Source organism: Pezoporus flaviventris, unplaced genomic scaffold, assembly GCF_033815535.1.
Source record: "Pezoporus flaviventris isolate CSIRO_AGI_PZ_B2104156 unplaced genomic scaffold, CSIRO_AGI_Pfla_v1 ptg000013l, whole genome shotgun sequence".
In the NCBI taxonomy this organism is placed as follows: domain Eukaryota; kingdom Metazoa; phylum Chordata; class Aves; order Psittaciformes; family Psittacidae; genus Pezoporus; species Pezoporus flaviventris.
The window spans coordinates 24611908-24629829 of NW_026892561.1; the positions used below are offsets into that span (position 1 = coordinate 24611908).

The 17922-nt window shown below is 51.8% G+C and overlaps 1 protein-coding gene across 3 annotated transcripts in view; it reads left to right on the forward strand.

The window, feature by feature from the left end:
• Positions 1–17617, forward strand: part of DIS3L2 (DIS3 like 3'-5' exoribonuclease 2) — a 197599-nt gene extending 179982 nt beyond the window's left edge. For all 3 annotated transcript variants that reach the window (XM_061452258.1, XM_061452259.1, XM_061452261.1), the window contains 7 exons: positions 6600–6783; positions 7974–8060; positions 12661–12808; positions 13081–13211; positions 13353–13457; positions 14152–14253; positions 17070–17617. In XM_061452258.1, coding sequence (XP_061308242.1) covers positions 6600–6783; positions 7974–8060; positions 12661–12808; positions 13081–13211; positions 13353–13457; positions 14152–14253; positions 17070–17168 — 856 coding nt within the window. In that variant the 3' untranslated portion in view covers positions 17169–17617. The remainder of the gene's footprint in view (positions 1–6599; positions 6784–7973; positions 8061–12660; positions 12809–13080; positions 13212–13352; positions 13458–14151; positions 14254–17069) is intronic.
• The last annotated feature ends 305 nt before the right edge of the window (positions 17618–17922 follow it).

The window sequence follows — 17922 nt, forward strand, 5'->3', positions numbered from 1 at the left end:
GCCTCAGAGCTGCTATTCTCATCAAGTTTCAGTGTTAACAGTTTTAACCAAGAGCTAATTGTGCAATCTGTGAAAGCGGAGTAATTCCATTATTCAGCTATGCTTTAAGGCCACCACTAGTTGAGAAAGGAGCACAAATGACTTTCATCAAGCCAGGAACTGCCGGGTTTTTGCCTTTTACTACTTTTTCTTTCAAAAGAAAGTAGGGCTTTTGGTCTTTTGGCAACTATCATTGGCAAAAGGAGCTCCACACCAACATTGCAAGGCTCACATATAACACCACAGTTCAATTTTTTTGGATAACAGGGGATTTGATTTTCATAACTCTCCAAGTAGCAGTGCTGTTCCAGAGTGGATGGCTGAAGATGCTCCTGTTTGTTGGAGAGGCAGAATGTCACCAGGAAGACAGTACACCGTTCTTGCAGGATTTTGCATGGAAAAGAGCCATTGTAAGCGCTGGTCCAGCCACTCGCCAAAGAGTATGATTCTGTCATTGGCTACACTCTCAGGAGATGCGGGATTAGCTAATGTTGCTTTTAGAAGTGCTTTTATAGAAACCTCTCAAGTTCCTTTGCTTCATGGAAGAGCTGTAATCAAAAATAAATGTACATGATTTAAATGAAAGAAGAAAAAGTCGTACCACGTCCAGCATCTTTGGACTTAACACTTTGGAGAGAGTTTGTTGGTTGAACTGTAGTGCCATTTCTTTACCGTTTTCCTTCAGCTGATAATGCTGCTGCTGTTGGATGTGCACTGGACTGTTTGCAGCTTTTTGTGGAAGGTGACTTTCTCTTGGTGAATTCAGCAGGATTTAGAGTCCCATTCCCAAGAGGTGGCTATAGATCTCTTCTTGTTTGTTATGAGATTTCACTGCAGCAGTAATCCCCTTCAAGCCAGCAGAGAGCAAAAGCTCTCTCAACAATATACTGCCCTTAGCAAGGGGACGTATATTCATCAGTGTCTTTAGAGCCCTCTCAAATGCAGACAGATCTAGGCTTCGTTTTCTCAGCACTAGCCTTCCATTGCACTGTGGTTCATACACAAACCCAGTTTTCAAAGCTATACTGTCCTAACCCTCTTCTAACCCTGTTTGGGTCCAGTGTGGAGCTGGACACCTGAGGCAGACATGTAGCTATGAGTTGAGAAACCAGAGGCCTTGACGGGTGGTTGAAGCACAAAACCATGCTGAGCCAGGATAGTAAACTCATCTGAAGATGGGAAGGACTTTGAACAGCACAAGCCTTGTTCCCTGTGAAGTGGGGGCAGTAGTTGTAAAGGGGAGACACGATGGAAAGGAGCAGATAGCATTTTGTAATGTGATGGGGGAAAGAAGTTTGGTAAACTTTCCAGAAATTATTTGGTTACAGTTGACTCAAGCCTGAGCTGATGGAAGGATGCTGAGATTTACCTAGTGGCAGCTCACCCAGAGAGAGGGACTACTGTTGCAAGGGCGGCTCAGACTCCAGCTCTTCCCTATGGGGCAGGTTTCCACAATGAGCTACATTTGAAGAAAGGACCGACTTCTCCAGCCTGTGAAAAGTGAAAAAAAAAACCAAAACCCTGCCATGGGAGAGCTACGTGGTGCCTCAGCTATGAGAACACTTCCAACGCCTGAGTACACCCAGCGGCTGCACCTTGCAGCAGGGGATGAAGGTGGAGACACAGCATGGGGGGAGAGCTGTGCTCATTTGTTCAGACCTACCTTGCTGTTTGCTCTGAAGCTTACAGGTCTGCTACACTGGTGGAACAACAGGTGTTTTAGTGTCACTTTGCTTTAACCAAGCTGCCTGACTCCTTCCAGCACTTACTGGATTGCAAACAAAGTACTCCTTGTCTCTCCCTTGCAGTGAACCTTGCTTAGCTAATGTCATTTGTCAAGTTAATCAGGGAGAGTGGGCACTTCAATGGCTGCTGTATAGCCTGGCTGCATTGCCATGGAGACAAGGAGCCAAACAGGCATTTCACTTGCCCTGCTTCACTGTGCAGAGTTGGCACAAGAACCACTATTTTATTTGCCATCAGCCAGCCAACTTGCTGAGGATGTGAGGAGTTTTTCCAGGTTGCTATCAAGAGATTGGGAAAGGGTCTAGCTAACATTTTACAGAGCAAATAGTAATTCTGCTACTAAAACAGTTCCAGAGTTTCTATGTGCAGCTCCTCTTCATGCATCCCACAGATGTTTGGCTATGATAGGAGCTGTGTGAGAACCTGAGCCCAGTAGCTTGGGTTTGGGGCTGTCACTGAGATGTTGTCAAACCTCTTCGGCTGGATGGTTTCATAGGTGGCTGTTTGCTTACTGGAGCTGTGACCATCATTTAAGATACTTTAAAATCACCAAGTTCTGTGTTTAATAGCATCTCAGGAGCCTGAAATCTCCCTGGCGGTCAGTGGGATTTTGGAGCTGGCATGCCTTGATCACGTTTGAAACTCAGAAACGAGTGCTTTTGAAATCTGTACACTCCAGCTGATCTCTTGCATAAGGCAGGCTGTGGAGTTTCACCCACTAACTGCCCCACCAAGCCCGTAAGCAAAATCTGGGCATTGAAAGAGCAGGGAGAAGATGCTTAGAGAGCTTGTGAGCTGTCCTGGTCAGGAGCTGTCCTCCTCCCTCTCACATGTGCACATGTTAAATGATAACATTGAACAGGTTTGGAAATGCTTCCTCCTGCAGTCCTGGTGAGAAGGACAGCCAGGGTCTGTGGGCATCTACAGGAGGGACAGCCACCTGCTAACCCCCAGCCCTCTCCACAGGACAGCGCAGGAAACCTCGCATCAGCACAGAAAGGGCAAAAGTTCAGATCAGATTGTTTATGGGATTTTGTGGATCCAGGAGCCAAGGATAGCTCAGCTAATCCAGAGGAAACTGTAGCGATGGCATTAGAATGCACTTCACATGGGATTCATTCAGCTCACATTCAGATGGACCAGTCTTTCTGTCTCCATTTTTTTAGCCATGAAATATTTTTCTTTGCACTCCCGGCTGCCAGCCGCTCTGAGCCAAACTCCAGCAAGGCCATTTCATGAAAGAAAAAAAAAAAAGAAAACCCAAAACTCCTGTCGTTTGACCTGCCGATGAGTTAGCAGGGATTCAGCGCAGCTCCCAGTAATAGCAGCACCAGACGCTGGTCTGGCCCCTGGCCGCTGCCAACCAGCCTCTGCTGCTGCCTGCCTCAGCATCCATTGCCTTTATCCGAGCCATGACATAGAGCTTGCCAAGTGGAAGCCCTGGTGAGGACGTTAGCTGAAAGTGCTACTAAAAGGCCCCATGTGCAGGGCAGGATGGCAGCAGCTTTGCTGTGCCCTCCTGCTTCTCAGCACTTGAAGTCTTGCCAGCTTCATGGACTGTCCCAGCCATGGTTTGTCCTCCTCAGTCTCCAGCATCCCATGCACTATCAGTGTGAACCCCTCTTGGGAGTATGGTTTTCCTTTTAGGTGCTGTGACACCATGTAAAGCTGTTTGTTGCAGATCTTGGCTCCCTCCTGGTGTCCTGAGCCACAGATCTGTTGCTCTGCTTTAAGAGGTGACCCGGCTTAACTCTGGGTGCAGGTGCTAGCTCCTTCATTGCTCCCAACCCATTCCCTCTGACCCTGGCAGGCGCTCACATGCTCCTCATTAGCCCAGCTGTGACCTGTCCCCTCTGGAAGTTGCTTTCCTCTCCCTGGGGACTAAATAAATCCTGATGTTCAAAACAAAATGTGTCTAGGAGTTAACATGGAGCAGCACCACACTGACCATCCTTTGCAGGGATGCTGCAGTGGGGTGCATATGAGGAGCGGTTCTATGACCGCCAGGTGATCCAGAGCTGCAAAGTACCCTCCGTCGCTGCAGGGTGTTTTGGCATCAGCCCATAGGGCATTGCAGCCTTCCCAGGGCGCTGTGGTTTTTTAACCTGAGATACAAACCAACCCATTGGGTTCTGGGGCTTCTCTTTTCCCTGGATAGAGGGCAGTGTCTGATCTTGTTCGTGTTATCTGCTCCTTGAAAGCCCAAACTGCAGCTTCATCTCACAAGGCCTGCCCTTGCCTTTAGGTGAGTGAGCAAGACAAGTAGCTTTTCAATTCTGAATATATATGGTTGCGTCTTGCACACCCTGTCACAGGTGCTTCCTGGTAAGAGTTTCCTGACCATGCATTCCATTCAGCCACATGTCAGGTACCTCTTCTTGATGGGGTCTGTCTTTGATGCTGTCTGGGGGCCTGGCGCTCCACATGTTGAAGGGAGAGATGATGGGATCTTGCAGAGCAAAGCAGGAAGTGGGTGCTGTTAGTTTTCCTTTGCGTGTAAAAGCATTCCTTGGCAGGAGGGTGCTTAGGTATTATCTTCAATTCAGTGCTACTTACAACATCAGAACAAGCATATCTCCATGAAAATATAAAAGCCCAAGCCCTAAAATGGTAGAACAAAATGCAGAACTTAATGATGAGGTGGAAATTGCATCTAGCCCGAAGTGTCAGTGGAGGTAAGGGGTAAAAAGCTTCACACTCTAGGGCTCGAGGGGAGCAAGAATGGCAGCATCTGCATAAGTACTCACTTAGTGCTCCTCTCTAGCTGTTTTGCCTTTGACAAAGGATGCTGTTCACAGGTGTTTATTGCTTTGTCTTTAAAAATGGGTTTGCCTGTCTCTCTGTAGAGGCTGTATTTCAAGAGGGGGAAGGGATTCCATGGTCAAGCTTTGCCCACGTGTGCATCTGTATTGCTGGGCTAGCTCTGGAAATGTCTCCCTTTTCCTTTCGTAGGAAGGAGAGGTGCTGCCTTTCAAAGGCCATGCTGGTTGCTGTGCCTTGCTACAAGCTTGTGCAGAAGGGGCTTCCCAGATACAAGCATGGGCTGGCAGAGCCTCACACATCTCATCAGACCACAGCTGCCCATGTGCTGTCTGGAGATGGGGATGGCCTTGCCATGCATAACCCGCTGGGTGCTCCTCGCTGCCCTGCCTCCCTTCCGTTGGTGCTGCGCAGCCCGGTGCCCGGCACCCTTGGGGCTTGCTGTCCTGCAGCCCCCTGGTGCCGGCGGCCATAGAGGGACCGCTGTTGCCATCTGCTGGCTTAGCTGCACAGGAACAGCAAGAGCGTGGCTCAACGCTCTCGGAAGTCGCCCCTCAAGGTGTGTACGGACCCGGCTCCCACGGGTCCCAGCCCCTCACCCAGCCCTTGGCCTTCAGGTGGCATCTAATCATTGGCAGGCGTTTTAGAGGACAGGATGGGTAGCCTGTTCCCACTTAAGCTGTGCTGCTCCCCACCGCTCCCTGCACTACCCTGTGCAGGGGTGTCCCTCCTGCCCTCCCTGCGGGGTCCGGTACTGACCTCTGGCACAACACACCGTGGGAGAACCCACAAGGCTCTTATTAAAGTAGCACCTTCCCAATAAAGACAAACATTTCTACTGCTCAGCATAACTGTCAGGTGCCTATTCCTCCTCTGGGCATGTCTTTATTTCCTTTCTAGTTCTTGGCAAGTACTCCCAAGCTGGGAATGTATCACTGCTGTAGCAAGCAACCACAGGAGCACAGCACCCTGCACATCTCACATGGCACGTGCTGCCGGTGATGGCCAGGACCAGGAGCTGCAAGACCACCACCCCCAGCCCTAGGGTCCCAGCCAGCCCTGCAAAAGCATTGCTTTGCCTCTGAGAGCAATGGGGCTGAGCCATAATCAGTGACAGTTCACTTGGACATTGCTCAGAGGATGAGGTTACTTCTGTAAATCTATTATCTTTTTTTTTCGGCAATTAGCACCAGTTAGGAGCTCTGGGAATACATGCAGCAAATAGCAGGAAGTCCAGTTAAGCGCATCTCTCTGCTTATCTAAGCCCAGTTAAACAAGTCTCCTGTGGCACAGCCCTACAGCTGGTAGCACAACCCATAAATCCTCCAAAGATGATCTCTAGCATTGGGATTGCTTTTCTTTGCAGCATGTAGTCCTGGAGATTTCCATTCAATGCATGTACATTCAGAGGTGGAAAGTGGGGGGGCTCACCCCAGCCTGGGATACCCCCCAGAAGTCTGCAGGTTGCATGGAGAAGCCCCCAGAGTCCTTGCACCACCTAGATGCTGGATGCAGCCCTGCAATGAGCTGCACTTGTGGCTTGCCCTGCCCGGGTCCTGCACTTAAATCTTCCTCTGGGTGGAAGCCTGGCGTGAAGCAGAGCTCAATGGCTGGGCTTGACCACACATGTCGAGTTTGGGATAGGGGAGCAAGCAAGATGCTGTTTTCTCTGGCCCGTGTAGACAGCGATGTGTGTTTGTTTTCCATGCTATCTCTCACACAGCGTTTGTTTTGCTTGTCGAACATTTCAGGAGATAAAATGACCTAAAGGGAGATTATTTTATCCTAATTTAAGTTGTCTGTTTATCACTGACTTCTGCTTGTCTGTGCCAGCAGGACAGCTTGCTCTGAGTCCGTGAGAAAACCTCAGATATAAAGTGAGAACTGGGGGGGGAGATTTGCTGAAGTCTCACATCTAATCTGTGCTTATAACAGCAACTATAAACTGGTTCCCTGTTCCCCCTGTGTCATATTAGTTTGCATCACTATGGACTGGCTTGGTTTAGCAGCTCCCCCCTCTAACTGGGGCCTGGGTTGTTTTTCTTCTGCCGCAGGCTGGTGGAAGAGTTCATGCTGCTTGCAAACATGGCTGTGGCCCACCAGATCTACCGCTCCTTCCCTGATCAGGCCCTGCTTCGCCGCCATCCCCCACCTCAAACCAAGCTGCTGAACGACCTCATGGAGTTTTGCAACCAAGTTGGCCTCAACATTGACTTCAGCAGCGCAGGCACCCTGCACGTGAGTGCACTGGCTTGGTGGAAAGCAGGGACGTGGGGGTGAAGGGTAGGCAGTTATGTGATGGCATGTTTGCAGCAGTGTGTGGTTAATTCCCTGTCCCACTCTGCGCAAACAGACCTGACAATTATCCCATGCCACAACAAAATACCTCCCTCACTTGCTCTTGACCCCACCAGTGCTGGACAAGGGTGGCCTTGCAACTTCCCTTTGTGCAAGGTGGCCCTTCCACTTTCAAGGTTGCAAATGACTCCAGCACTGCCCTCTCTGCAGTGGGAAGGACATTTCAGTGGAGAAGTACCTACTGGGACACCCAGATTTCCTTTCTCTGCCTTCTCTCGGCAGATCTCAGGCAGGGCATTTGCTCTGTACCACACGAAAAGCAGCTCTGCAAAAGAGGTGCTTCTGTCTGGGCTGCTGAAGGTCTCAGGGAGGGCAGGGTGGGGAGTGGGGTGACTGGGTTGGACTGCAGAGTGGTGACGGGAATGGTCAGGCACAGCCAGTGGAGGAGGTGTCTGACTGAGTCTCTGCTGAGCATGTCCTGAGGCTGAACTCCAGCTGACCAGCATAGTGCAGGTTCCAGGATTTTCTTTAATTGCTGCAACTGGACTGTGGATAATCCTCTGTTAATCCCATCCCCGCTGGCCTCCCACATGCCCCTCCATCAGCTGGGACTGCTGTCCCCACTTGCTGGCTGTGCTGAGGCTGTGTCAGCAGACATTGGGCTGCACACTCAGCTCCTCTCCTGCACTTTGACCCCTCCAGCCTTTCCTCACTGCTGGCTCCAGGCAGTGACCTCCTGTATCCATGTCTCCCCAGACTCCCATTACTTGTGCCATGAAGCTGTCACTAGCTGGGTGGGAGCCAGGCACTGGTCAGGAGAGGGTTTCTGTGTGCTCTCGCACACTACACACCTAGGGATGGAGCCAGCGGTCCCTGTGCCCTGGATACTCCCTGCCATTGATGCCAGGAGGTGGGTCAGTGCTCAGAAGGGCTGTGTGTGCAGTCCTATTGGAGCTGCTGGGACCAGAGCAAAGCCCAATTTGCTGTGCACTTTTGACTTACAAGGGGATCTTCAGGGAAAGGAAGAATTTGGCTTTGAGAAGCTGCTTTTTGCCCCAGTAAGATCTGCCTGGGTCTCCTTAGCACCGTAACTCGTCAACACTGAATGCTCTCTCTCTTTTCTCTTCCAGAAAAGCTTAAATGAAACACTTGGTGCCGACAAATATTCCGAAGCCAGGAAAGGAGTGCTGACTAACATGTTCTCCAGGCCCATGCAGGTGAGAACAGCACTATGCTGTCAGATGTGTCTGCTGTGGCTCCGTCTTCAACCCTCACCCCTTCTGCATTATTGTAGCTGGTTGTTATGTAGAGGGAGAGTGAATCACTGATCATGGTGCTGCAGGGCTGCCAGCAGCTTCCCCCAGTGCCTCCAGCCCATGCAGCTGGCACTGAAGGTGTCCCCCATGCAACAGAACTTCATGGATAGTGGAGTCAGGCTGAGTCTTTCCTCCATAGTGTCTCTGTTATTACTGGCTGGGATGTTTCACCCTTGAAGCTGCATGCAGAATGTTGGCAGACTCACAAAGGACCCAGCCTGCTCTGTAAAGAGCTTGTGGCAGGCTCCATGGTTCATGTTTGTGCCATTTCTTCACATCATGGTATCCCAATTAGTCCAAAGAAGGAATCAAGACTGAGGATGATGTAGGAGTGTGGGACTGACCACTGTCTGGTACCCAGACACGTGCTCTTAGAAGCAGGAAAAGCTCTGGAGAGCTCTGCAAACCCTTTGGTCTCCATCCAGACCAAGAGACCTTCTGTGCAGGTCTCTGCAATGGAGGCTTGTGCTGCTTACACTCACTAATTGTCGAGTTTGGTGCATCTGCAGCTCAGGACACTTACTCAGATGCTTATCACCACCAAAAAAAGTTCTTGTGAGGCATCTGCCTTTTTATGTTGGCAGCTGGGCACAGCACAGCCTCTTCTAAGGGAAATCCTACCCCACAAGGAGAGGCAGCACGTTCCTGAAATGGTCTCTGTTGTGGCCAGCTTATCGCTGTAGGAATGAATCATCTTCCCAACATCACTCATCTGACTGTCTCTCTTCTAATTATCTTATTTGCTCAATTTACCCATTAGCAGTTTCCTGAAGTCCTGCTGTACTTCAGTGACTTAATGCTTGCTTGCAGGTTGGACTGGGGACTGAAGCCGTTTAGTGAACCATCCCCTTGTATATGGGTCCACCTCAGGAGAGCTGTTTTGTAAAGTGCAGAGAATTTCCTCTGGAGCTGGCTGTGTTGTCCCAGATCCCATGTCCTGCTTCGGCTTGTCCTGGTCCCTTCTGTCACATCTGCCTTTTCTGGCGGAAGGTACAGTGGTGGCACAAATTTCTTGGGATCCCTTTCTGTTCCTGATGACTGTGACACAAGCCTGGGCTTTGCCTGCAGCAGCACATGGAGCAAGCCTGGCTGCTGGCCAGAACGGATGAGCAAGGAGAAGGCAACTTGCTTCTGCAGTGGCATGAAGGAGATGAGCCTTTTGGGACCCACTGACCCACTGACTTGCTGAGACTTTGCCTCTGTGGTCTCCTAAGGCTGTGGTTGGAGAGCTGGTAGGTGTGCTTTGAGATCCTTCCCAGTTACTCTTGTTAAGGTTTAGCCCTGTGAATACATTAGGTCTGTACTTGAAAGAGGTAGCAAGGTTTTAGGGATGAAATCTTCTGAGATACCAGATAGGGAGTTTGTGGAAGAAGAAAGAGAAACTTCTTAAGGAGATATTCCATAAGACATGATTTTGGCAGAAATTAGACTCATTTCATCATCAGAAGGCCAAGGTGCCCATGTGTTCAGGTATGGTGTGCAGTCCATTCATGCCTGGCAAACCTGCTGTTTGGCACACTCCCAGAATAGGCAAAACCTAGTTTACAGCTGAGCCCATCAGCCCTGCAGGACTGCCTGTGTCTGGACAGTGAGCAGTGTTCCCATGTGCTGGCATTCCCTGGCAGGATGGTAGTGCTGTGCATGATGGGGTGCTCTCATTACTGGAAGTGGTGCGTGAGCCAGAAGAAGCAGAAATCTGTCTTGATCCTGGGATGAGCTTATGCAATTGGCTGTTTGCTGAACTGTTTTTTAGTTAGTAAATGGAGTTTCAGACTTGCCCAAAGCCATTGGCCAGGTGAGCAGGCACTCTGCTCCCGTCTTTAGGGGCACTTTCCAATCTGCCCCAGGATGTGCTCACAGGAGTGGGGCTGTATGACCTCCAGTCTATGAGGAAGAACCATGACACTGTGGGGGCAAGAGACATCAGTGTTGCTCTCTGCAGTCTCTGGTCCCTGACCACACTCGCTGTGGGTGAATTCACAGCTCCCCCAAATCCTGAGCAGTTCAGATTCCCACCATTGTTCTGCTAAATGCAGGGGACAGGTAGTTTCAGGCTGTGTCAGTGCCCGTTGGAAGAGACAGCTACACAGAATTCTTCTCACTTCATTAGGAATATGCTGCAGCAACAACAAAAAGGAGCTTTCCCTAGGATGAGGATTTTTTGCTGTCTACCACCAGTATTAGAGCAGGCAGAAGAATTGTTTCTGAACGTTATGGTCCTTCATGGGGGAGAGAACAATCTGAGCATTGGCAGCTGTGGAGCACAGCTACATGGGGGCCCATGCCGGTGTCAAGGGCTGGGCCATTGAACTGACAGATGGTATGGCGAGACCGTCTGGTCAGGGTGCTGAGGAGTCATCCATATCCCTGCACACAGCTAGCTCCCAGTGATAAAACTGGTGTCTCAGGGACAAGGCTGCAGTTAAATCAGCCAAAATAAGCTGCTGACAGGTTTAACCCATGGTTGTGCAAAGACTGCATCTTCCATCTTCATTGCATGCTGGTGGTCAAGACGTCAGACTCTTGGAGGAGGAGATGAGAAGCAACCGGTAATGCATATGTCTTGGGGAGCACCTGGATTGCCATGCCAGGAGCCCTGTAACAGATGAAGGAGTGACAACATACCATTTTTCAGAGGCTCAGTCACTTGGGGATTCAATCTGTCCATGAGAGCAAAGCCACCCCTGGTTGGCTGGGGCTGATTTATTTCCAGGCTCCTCATGGTTCTCCAGGGATTGTGGCAAACCCTGGGGATTGGAGAGCACTTGTGAGTCAAAACTGCTAATGAGAAAACATCTGCTTTATGCCAGGCTGATATCACTGGGTAGTGCTGTCATGGTGGGAAGGATGGGTATCGGATACTTGTCAGGCTAGGCTCCCTGCAGTGTGTAACCATACCACAGCCCAGAGGAATTTCATTTTTGGAATGATACCCAAGCTGATGCCAACCTCAGTGGGGGTCATGAGAGGCCAAAAGGGTGTCAGAAATGGTGCTGGACTCAATAGCAGCTGGGTTTGGCCAGCACATCCATCAGAGAGAAGTGCCCCAGACAACAGCAAGCAGCACAGGACCTTCAGTATCTTCTCATTTGAAACAAAGCAGGGATTGCTCTGGGAAAAAGCAAAGCAGGGAAAGGATGAGCCCTTCCCAGCAGCTTTCTTATATCAGGGATATTAGTCTGTGGTCTGTTCTCTACCTACCTGGTATTGCAGGGACCTTCCTCCCTTCTGTCCAGGAGCATAAGTGCCTATAAAGCCCCTGTAATTTCATGCTGTCTGCCTGCACAAGGGCGCTCATCTTCTTCTGCAGCAGCCTCCAGCACTTGGCGTGTCTCCCTGCCCAACTGTGCAGAGCCTTGTTCGGTAGGAGCCGAGCTAATTGAGTGGAGACCGTACTTCATGGAGTCTATCAGAAACAATTTAATTCTGGGCTGTGGAAATTGGCAGCCGCCACAGCTCCTATCCCAGCTCTTGGGTCTCATAATAAGGCCGGGACTGATGCTGCTTTTTTTAACCTGCTCTGTTTACTTGCCCGGATCAGTGCGTTGCTGCTCAGCAGGAGCTGGCTGTGCCGCTGGGCTGGAGAGCAGAGGATACAGCTGCTCAAACTGTGGATCCCAGGACGGCCCTGTAATCAGAGCTGGCTACTCCTGTTTTTTTAAATCGCTTACTCTTATTTTTAAATGGGTTCATTCAATCGCCACTGTGCCGTGACCCTGCCGCAACCCCCCTGACCTGCACAGCCTCCCCTCCCTGCCTGGGCTCAGCCCCCGTTGTTTTCCCAGCCTTGCAGGCTGGTGTTTCACAGATGTAAAAATAAAAGCTGTAACATATGGGATAACGGAAGCGGTGCAGCCAGGAGAGGCTCCTGCTGAAGAGGCTGCTGGGCAGCATTTTGCCAACACGGCCCCAGGTGTTGGTTTAGATGGGCAGTCCAGCCACTCGGCTTCCCAGCTTGTCGGTGTGGGATGGAGCAGCAGGAATCACAGCGGGGCTGTCTCCTCCTCCTTGGTGCATGAAGGAACTACTCATCCCAGCCCCCAGTGCTCTCCAAGCAGGCGCAATGGGAGTACGGAGCCTGCAGCTGGACGCAGAACCAAAGAGCCTGGCGCAGGAGCTGCTCTACAAGATCCCTTGTTGGGAGAGTATCCACAATGGGCACAGGACAGACTGGGCTCTCCCCTGGAAAATGGGGGGTGGAGAATGAGCACCAGGGCCTGAGCAGAAGAAGGAGAATGCTTAAACCCACGTGTGACGTGAAAGTTAACACAGTCCTTGGGGCCAGGCAGGGTCATCTGGCGGCCAGCAGGTCCCAGCAGTGGCTTTGCCCACTTTGCTCTCTGCTCAGTTCCTGGAGCACCCGTCTTGTCCCTGCACAGCCCAGCAGGTGAAGGACCATCAGCTGCTGGAGCTGTCTCACAGACACGGACCCCTCCAGCCTCTTGCAGGGTTCTGCCACCATCCTTGCTCACACCCTTCCCTCATTTGTCACCCCTTTCAGATGGCTCTCTACTTCTGCACCGGTGTCCTGGAGGACGAGACCCTCTTTCACCACTACGCCCTGAACGTGCCCTTCTACACTCACTTCACCTCGCCCATCCGCCGCTACGCAGACATCATTGTACATCGTCTCCTCTCCGCCTCACTTGGTGGGTGCCACTAGCTGCCTGCGGTGCAGCTCTGGGTGCTGCAAGGGGAAGGGGTGGTTGTGCCCAGCACAGGAAGCACAAGGCCATGCCTTGGCTGACATGGGTGATGGGTGCTTGGCATCTGCATCTTATGGGGCAGCTCCCTCACATGTGGGTGCTCTCAAATAACAGGGACACGGAGATGAGCTTAGCATCTGGGTCCAAGGTGCCATGTCATGACTCTAGAGCAGGAGGCAGCATGGGCACATCATTGTCACTTGTTGCCTTCCCAGGTGCCAGCCCCCCTATCAAGATGGAAAAAGAGGCAATCCAGAGACAGGCAGATCACAGCAACGACCGGAAGATGGCTTCCAAGAGGGTGCAGGAGCTGAGTGCTGACCTCTTCTTCAGCATCTTCGTTAGGGTAAGAGCCAAGATACCCCAAGTCATCTCTGGATTTCCTCATGAAGGCTCAGCCTAGATGTCACTAGGCAGAGGGCTGTGGGGCTGCCTCGCTGGCCTTGGGGAAGGCAAACAGTCTAGTGACAGCCCTGTCTTTTGGCAGGAGTGTGGTCCTCTGGAGTCAGAGGCCATGGTGATGGGTGTTCTGAACGAGGCCTTTGATGTCCTGGTGCTGAAGTTTGGAGTCCAAAAGCGCATCTACTGCAATGTAAGTACTCACCAGTGTGAGTTAGTGCCAATGCTGCCTCACCAGAGGGCTGCAGCAGCCTGGCATCATTGGAGGCAGTGGCTGTCCTCGTGCCCTTCTGTACCAGCAGAGCTGCACCCGAGCTGGGCTAGCTGGAGGGGAGGGAGCCTTCATGGGTTCTCCCTTCCATCCCTCTGCCCTGAGTAGGCATGATCAGCTAGGGGGGTCTGGAGCAGCTCAATTTCTGAGGACCAGCTTCTCCCTACTATGTGCTGGGAGTGATCTAGTGTAGGTAAAAGGGAATAAAAACAGATTCAGAGGAACAGAGATCAACATGGAGCTAAGTGAGAGAAGGGAGTGAGGCTGGTTTTCATTTCATTTAATCAGGTGGTGTATCTGGGGCTGTGTCAGCACCACTGTAGGCCAGCACCTGTGGTTGGTGACAGCATCTTCTCTTAATAACCTGGTTATATGGCTTGCAATTGCATCTTTAAACAGGACATATAGCATGATATATGTTGTGTATCGCAGCAATCCCTGATTTACGTGCTGGACTGAGGCTCATGGGCTGCTGCATGCTGGTTGTTAAAGAGCTGCAGAGGCAGTGTGCTGGGCAAAAGCAGCATTGTCCCCACCCGCAGATGGAGGGGCAGAGCTGAGCAGGGGGATGTTGTCAGGGCCACAGACTGTTCCCAAGACTCTTCCCTCGCTTCAGGCGCTGCCTTTGATGGGCTTCCACTTCCGGAAGGAGGGGAGGAAACCAGAGCTGACACTGTTGTGGGAGCCAGAGGAGCCAGAACAGGAATCTGTGCCCCAGGTAAGACCACTGCGCAGGGGATGAGCTCACAAGAGCATGGGGGCTGGCATGGAGGCTGTATGCAACATGAGAATCCTGTCTGTGATGTCTGCAGGGACAGCTCCAGGAGGCAGGATAGCCTCCCAGGCTGTCAGGTCCTGCTGTCCCTCTGTGTCCCTTCCCCAGTGAGCCTGACCTCCACTTCAACCTCTGCCATCCAAATCCTCCATCCCATCACTGCCCCCTCATCTGACCCCTTCGTGGCCCTTAGACTCTGCCCTGCCTGCTGTGTGCCCTGTCTCCCAATTCAGGTTCCTCCAGGAACTGAATTAACATGCTGGTTTCTTCCTTCTTCCAGATCATCAATTAAGATGTTAAATAAGATCAGGCCTAAAGCAGCACCTTCCTCCCATCCTGGTGTTCCTTGCCTCCTCACTGGCACAGTCCTTCCTTTGCGTTTATATCCCTGTGACAGGGTTGAGACCCGAATAGGAAGAATTTTTTTAAGTCAGAATTCCTGAGATGCAGTGTCAAATGGTTTAACAGCATCTGGAAATCTCTCTCTTGTGTCCCTGTTATCTATTAACTTGGTAACTCAATCAAAGGGAGCAATCACATTTGTCTGGCTTGATTAAGTGGTGCTTCTTTGCCAACTTCTGTCTGGCATCACTATAAAATCACAGCTGTGCTGACTGCTGTGATCCCTGCCTACTGCCTGGGTGGGGATGGGAGTGCTGGATTCCAGCCTCTCCCTGCTCCACTCCAGGAGCTCTACACATGAACCCCATTTCCAAGCAAGCCCAGCACAACCCATCCCTCTTCACCTAGGGCTGGGTAAAAAGGAGTCCCAATACAGGGTCAGGCTGACCCTCCCAGCTATGTGATGCATGTCCTGGGAGTCCTTTCCTTCCCAGACGTCCATTCGGAGCCAGCAGAACTCCCCAGCTGCTGCAGGCATTTCTGCAGGACTCCCTCCCTTTGAAGCTCAGCTTTCCTTTCTCAGCTGGGCTCAGAGAAGGCCCCAGGATGCAGCCCGAAGTAGCCTTGGTTCCTCCTTTCCTCCAAGAGCGGGTATCACTTACTCCCTAGCAGGGGCCCATATGAAAAATGATGCCCCAGCATGAGCAGGGCCCATTCTGGTTAAGCAAACACTCAGCAGTAGAGGCAACTCCTCCGTGAACCCTCCACACCTTCTAAGAAAATACTGGAGCCCTCCCCTGGGAGCAGGTTCTGCACTGTCCTCTGAGCAAATAGATTCCCAAGTTGGTAAATCCCCAACCGTGGGATCCCCTGGAGCTGGGCTGAACCATGGGAGATGTCACCTGGACACCCCAAAGCATTGAGCACTCCCTGCTCCCTGCCTGACCCTGACACTTGACCTCTACTTCCTCTCTTGGCTCGTCATGGCCAGGGCTGTGGGAAGCTGTGCAGGGGTCTGGACTGGCTGGACCTGCCATGGAGGGGAGGTGTTGGCTTCATCTCTCCACAAGCTCCAGGAGATGGTCAGGACTTCAGTGTGCATTACTTAGGGCTTGAGTATGAAGTGGATCTAAGACTCAGGGGATTTGGTGTGAAATCATGCTGTTCCCCAGCAGTTCATGGAAGGGACAAGGCAGGGTTGCAAGGGAGAGCCCTGATAATGCCCGTTTAACTCCCTCAGGTATGGGGGGCTGCCCCATGGCCTCCACCTCCTACACTGCTGCCAGCTGAGGCAAGCAGGGTGCTAGGTAGCCAGCAGCTATCTGGGCAGCCATCTGCAAAAGGATTTCCCTGTAGTTTGCTCCTCGCTGGCCACTGTGATAGGTTTAAGTCTCAATGAGATTTCGCTGCTCTGAATGATTAATCTGCACTGAATGAGGTGGGAAGGGTTTGACAAGGTTACAGCTCTGGCTCTGTGCCCACTTCTCCTTTGGGTTAGCCCCTAGCAGATGGCCCCATTCAGCCCTGCTCCAGTGCAGGGCTTGAGGACAGGCTTCAGTAAGTGAAGTCCACAAATGCCTGGCCACGGCCCCAGGGCAGGCCGTTCCCAGTGTCCCTGCCAGCCATTAACTGTTCATTGTGGATAGACATGATCAATACTTTATGCTTCTTAATCTGCACAGTCAGGGAGCGGGGAGGTGGCAGCAGGCAGCAGCGCATTCCTGAACAGGAGGGATTGATTTTCTGAGATCTTTATTCTCTTGTGTCTCTCTCTCTCTCCATCGTGCTCCCTTCCCTTCTCACTGTGGGAGCACTGAAGAGTTGTTCCTTTGTCGGATGCTCAGTGTGATGTGGGCAGCCCTTCTCACCACAGGTTACTGTTGGTGCTTGGGCAAGTTCACAGAATAACAATCGTTAGGGTTGGAAGTGACCTCTGGAGATCGTTTAGTCCAACCCCCCACCAAGGCAGGGCCACCAAGAGCAGGTTGCACAGGAATGCGCATGAAGTTGCTTCATTAAGGGATGATGGGCGTTCTCCAGCTGGAGAAGAGAGACAGGGGCGGGCTTTAGGTGAGGTTGGAATGCAAACCCAAGGGCACAATCATCCATGCTTCTCTGGAGAACGAGAGTGGGGCCTGATCACATTGGAATAATTGAGGATGTTTCGGGAGGCCCATTTAGGTGGATTTGGGTTCCCCGACTGGCTTTGCAGCCTGGTGGTGTTGCCCTTGAAGATGCTGTGTCCAACCCCAGGAGCACCCTGGGCCTCAGCAGAGCTATCTGAAACTGTCCTGCCCCGGTCCCCAGTTCCTGATGGGTGCTGCAGCTGAGTCAGCAAAAGCCAGTACAGCTCTAAACAAATCCTGGTGTGATGCCAAAACCATCTCTTCTCTCCCTTTTTCTGTCCTTTGCTAAAGGTGATCACCATTTTCACGCTGGTGGAGGTGGTGCTGAGGTCAGATGGTGTCCCTCTCAAGTACAGCGCCCTGCTCAAGAGACGGAGCTCGGAGAAGTGAGCACCCTGGACTGTGTGTGCTTCCCACTGCCAGCGCTTCCTCACCTCCTAGGCCCCGCACTGGCACCCGCTGGGATACAGGGGATCCACGAGGAGAACCCCCACTGAGGGGTTCTCAGTTTAAAAAACGATGCCATTTTATTTCTGGTTCGTATTTTAACTGGCCGGGAGCAGGGCTCAGGGCTTGAGCCTGCCACAGGCGAGGGCGTTTCTGCTCTCGGGTGTTTTAGCTTGATGCTTGATTTTGGTTTTTAAGTCAGTGGTGTCCATTCCCAGCTATCTTGGGTGCCCGTGGTGAGGGCCAGGTGGGGACATGTGTCCCCAGGAGAGGAGAGGGGCAAGCTCGACCTCCAACCAGGTGGGATGCAGTGGGAAGCAGCCATGGGGCCATGCAGGAGGGTTTCTCACAGGGTTGTGTATTGTGAAATAAAAGCTGGGTCAGCAGCTGCATGGGGAGCTTGTGCAGGTTTTATTTTGTCTCTTCCATGTTGCCCCAGCCATGAATCCCAGCAATAACATCTCCCAGGCAGCCTCATGCCTTCGCCTGCCTGCCGATTCCCTGACTGAAATTCAAGTGGCCTTGACACCTCACCCATCCGTGGATGCGCTTGGCTGGAGAGCACGGGGGATCAGTTTGATGTGTGCTTCAGGCTCCTGGTCTGGCAGCTAATCCCTCAGTCTGAGTTTTTGCCATGAGTCATTGGGTGTCTGCTTGAGCTCCTCACACCCTGGCCTCCAGTCTAACCTCCCTCAGG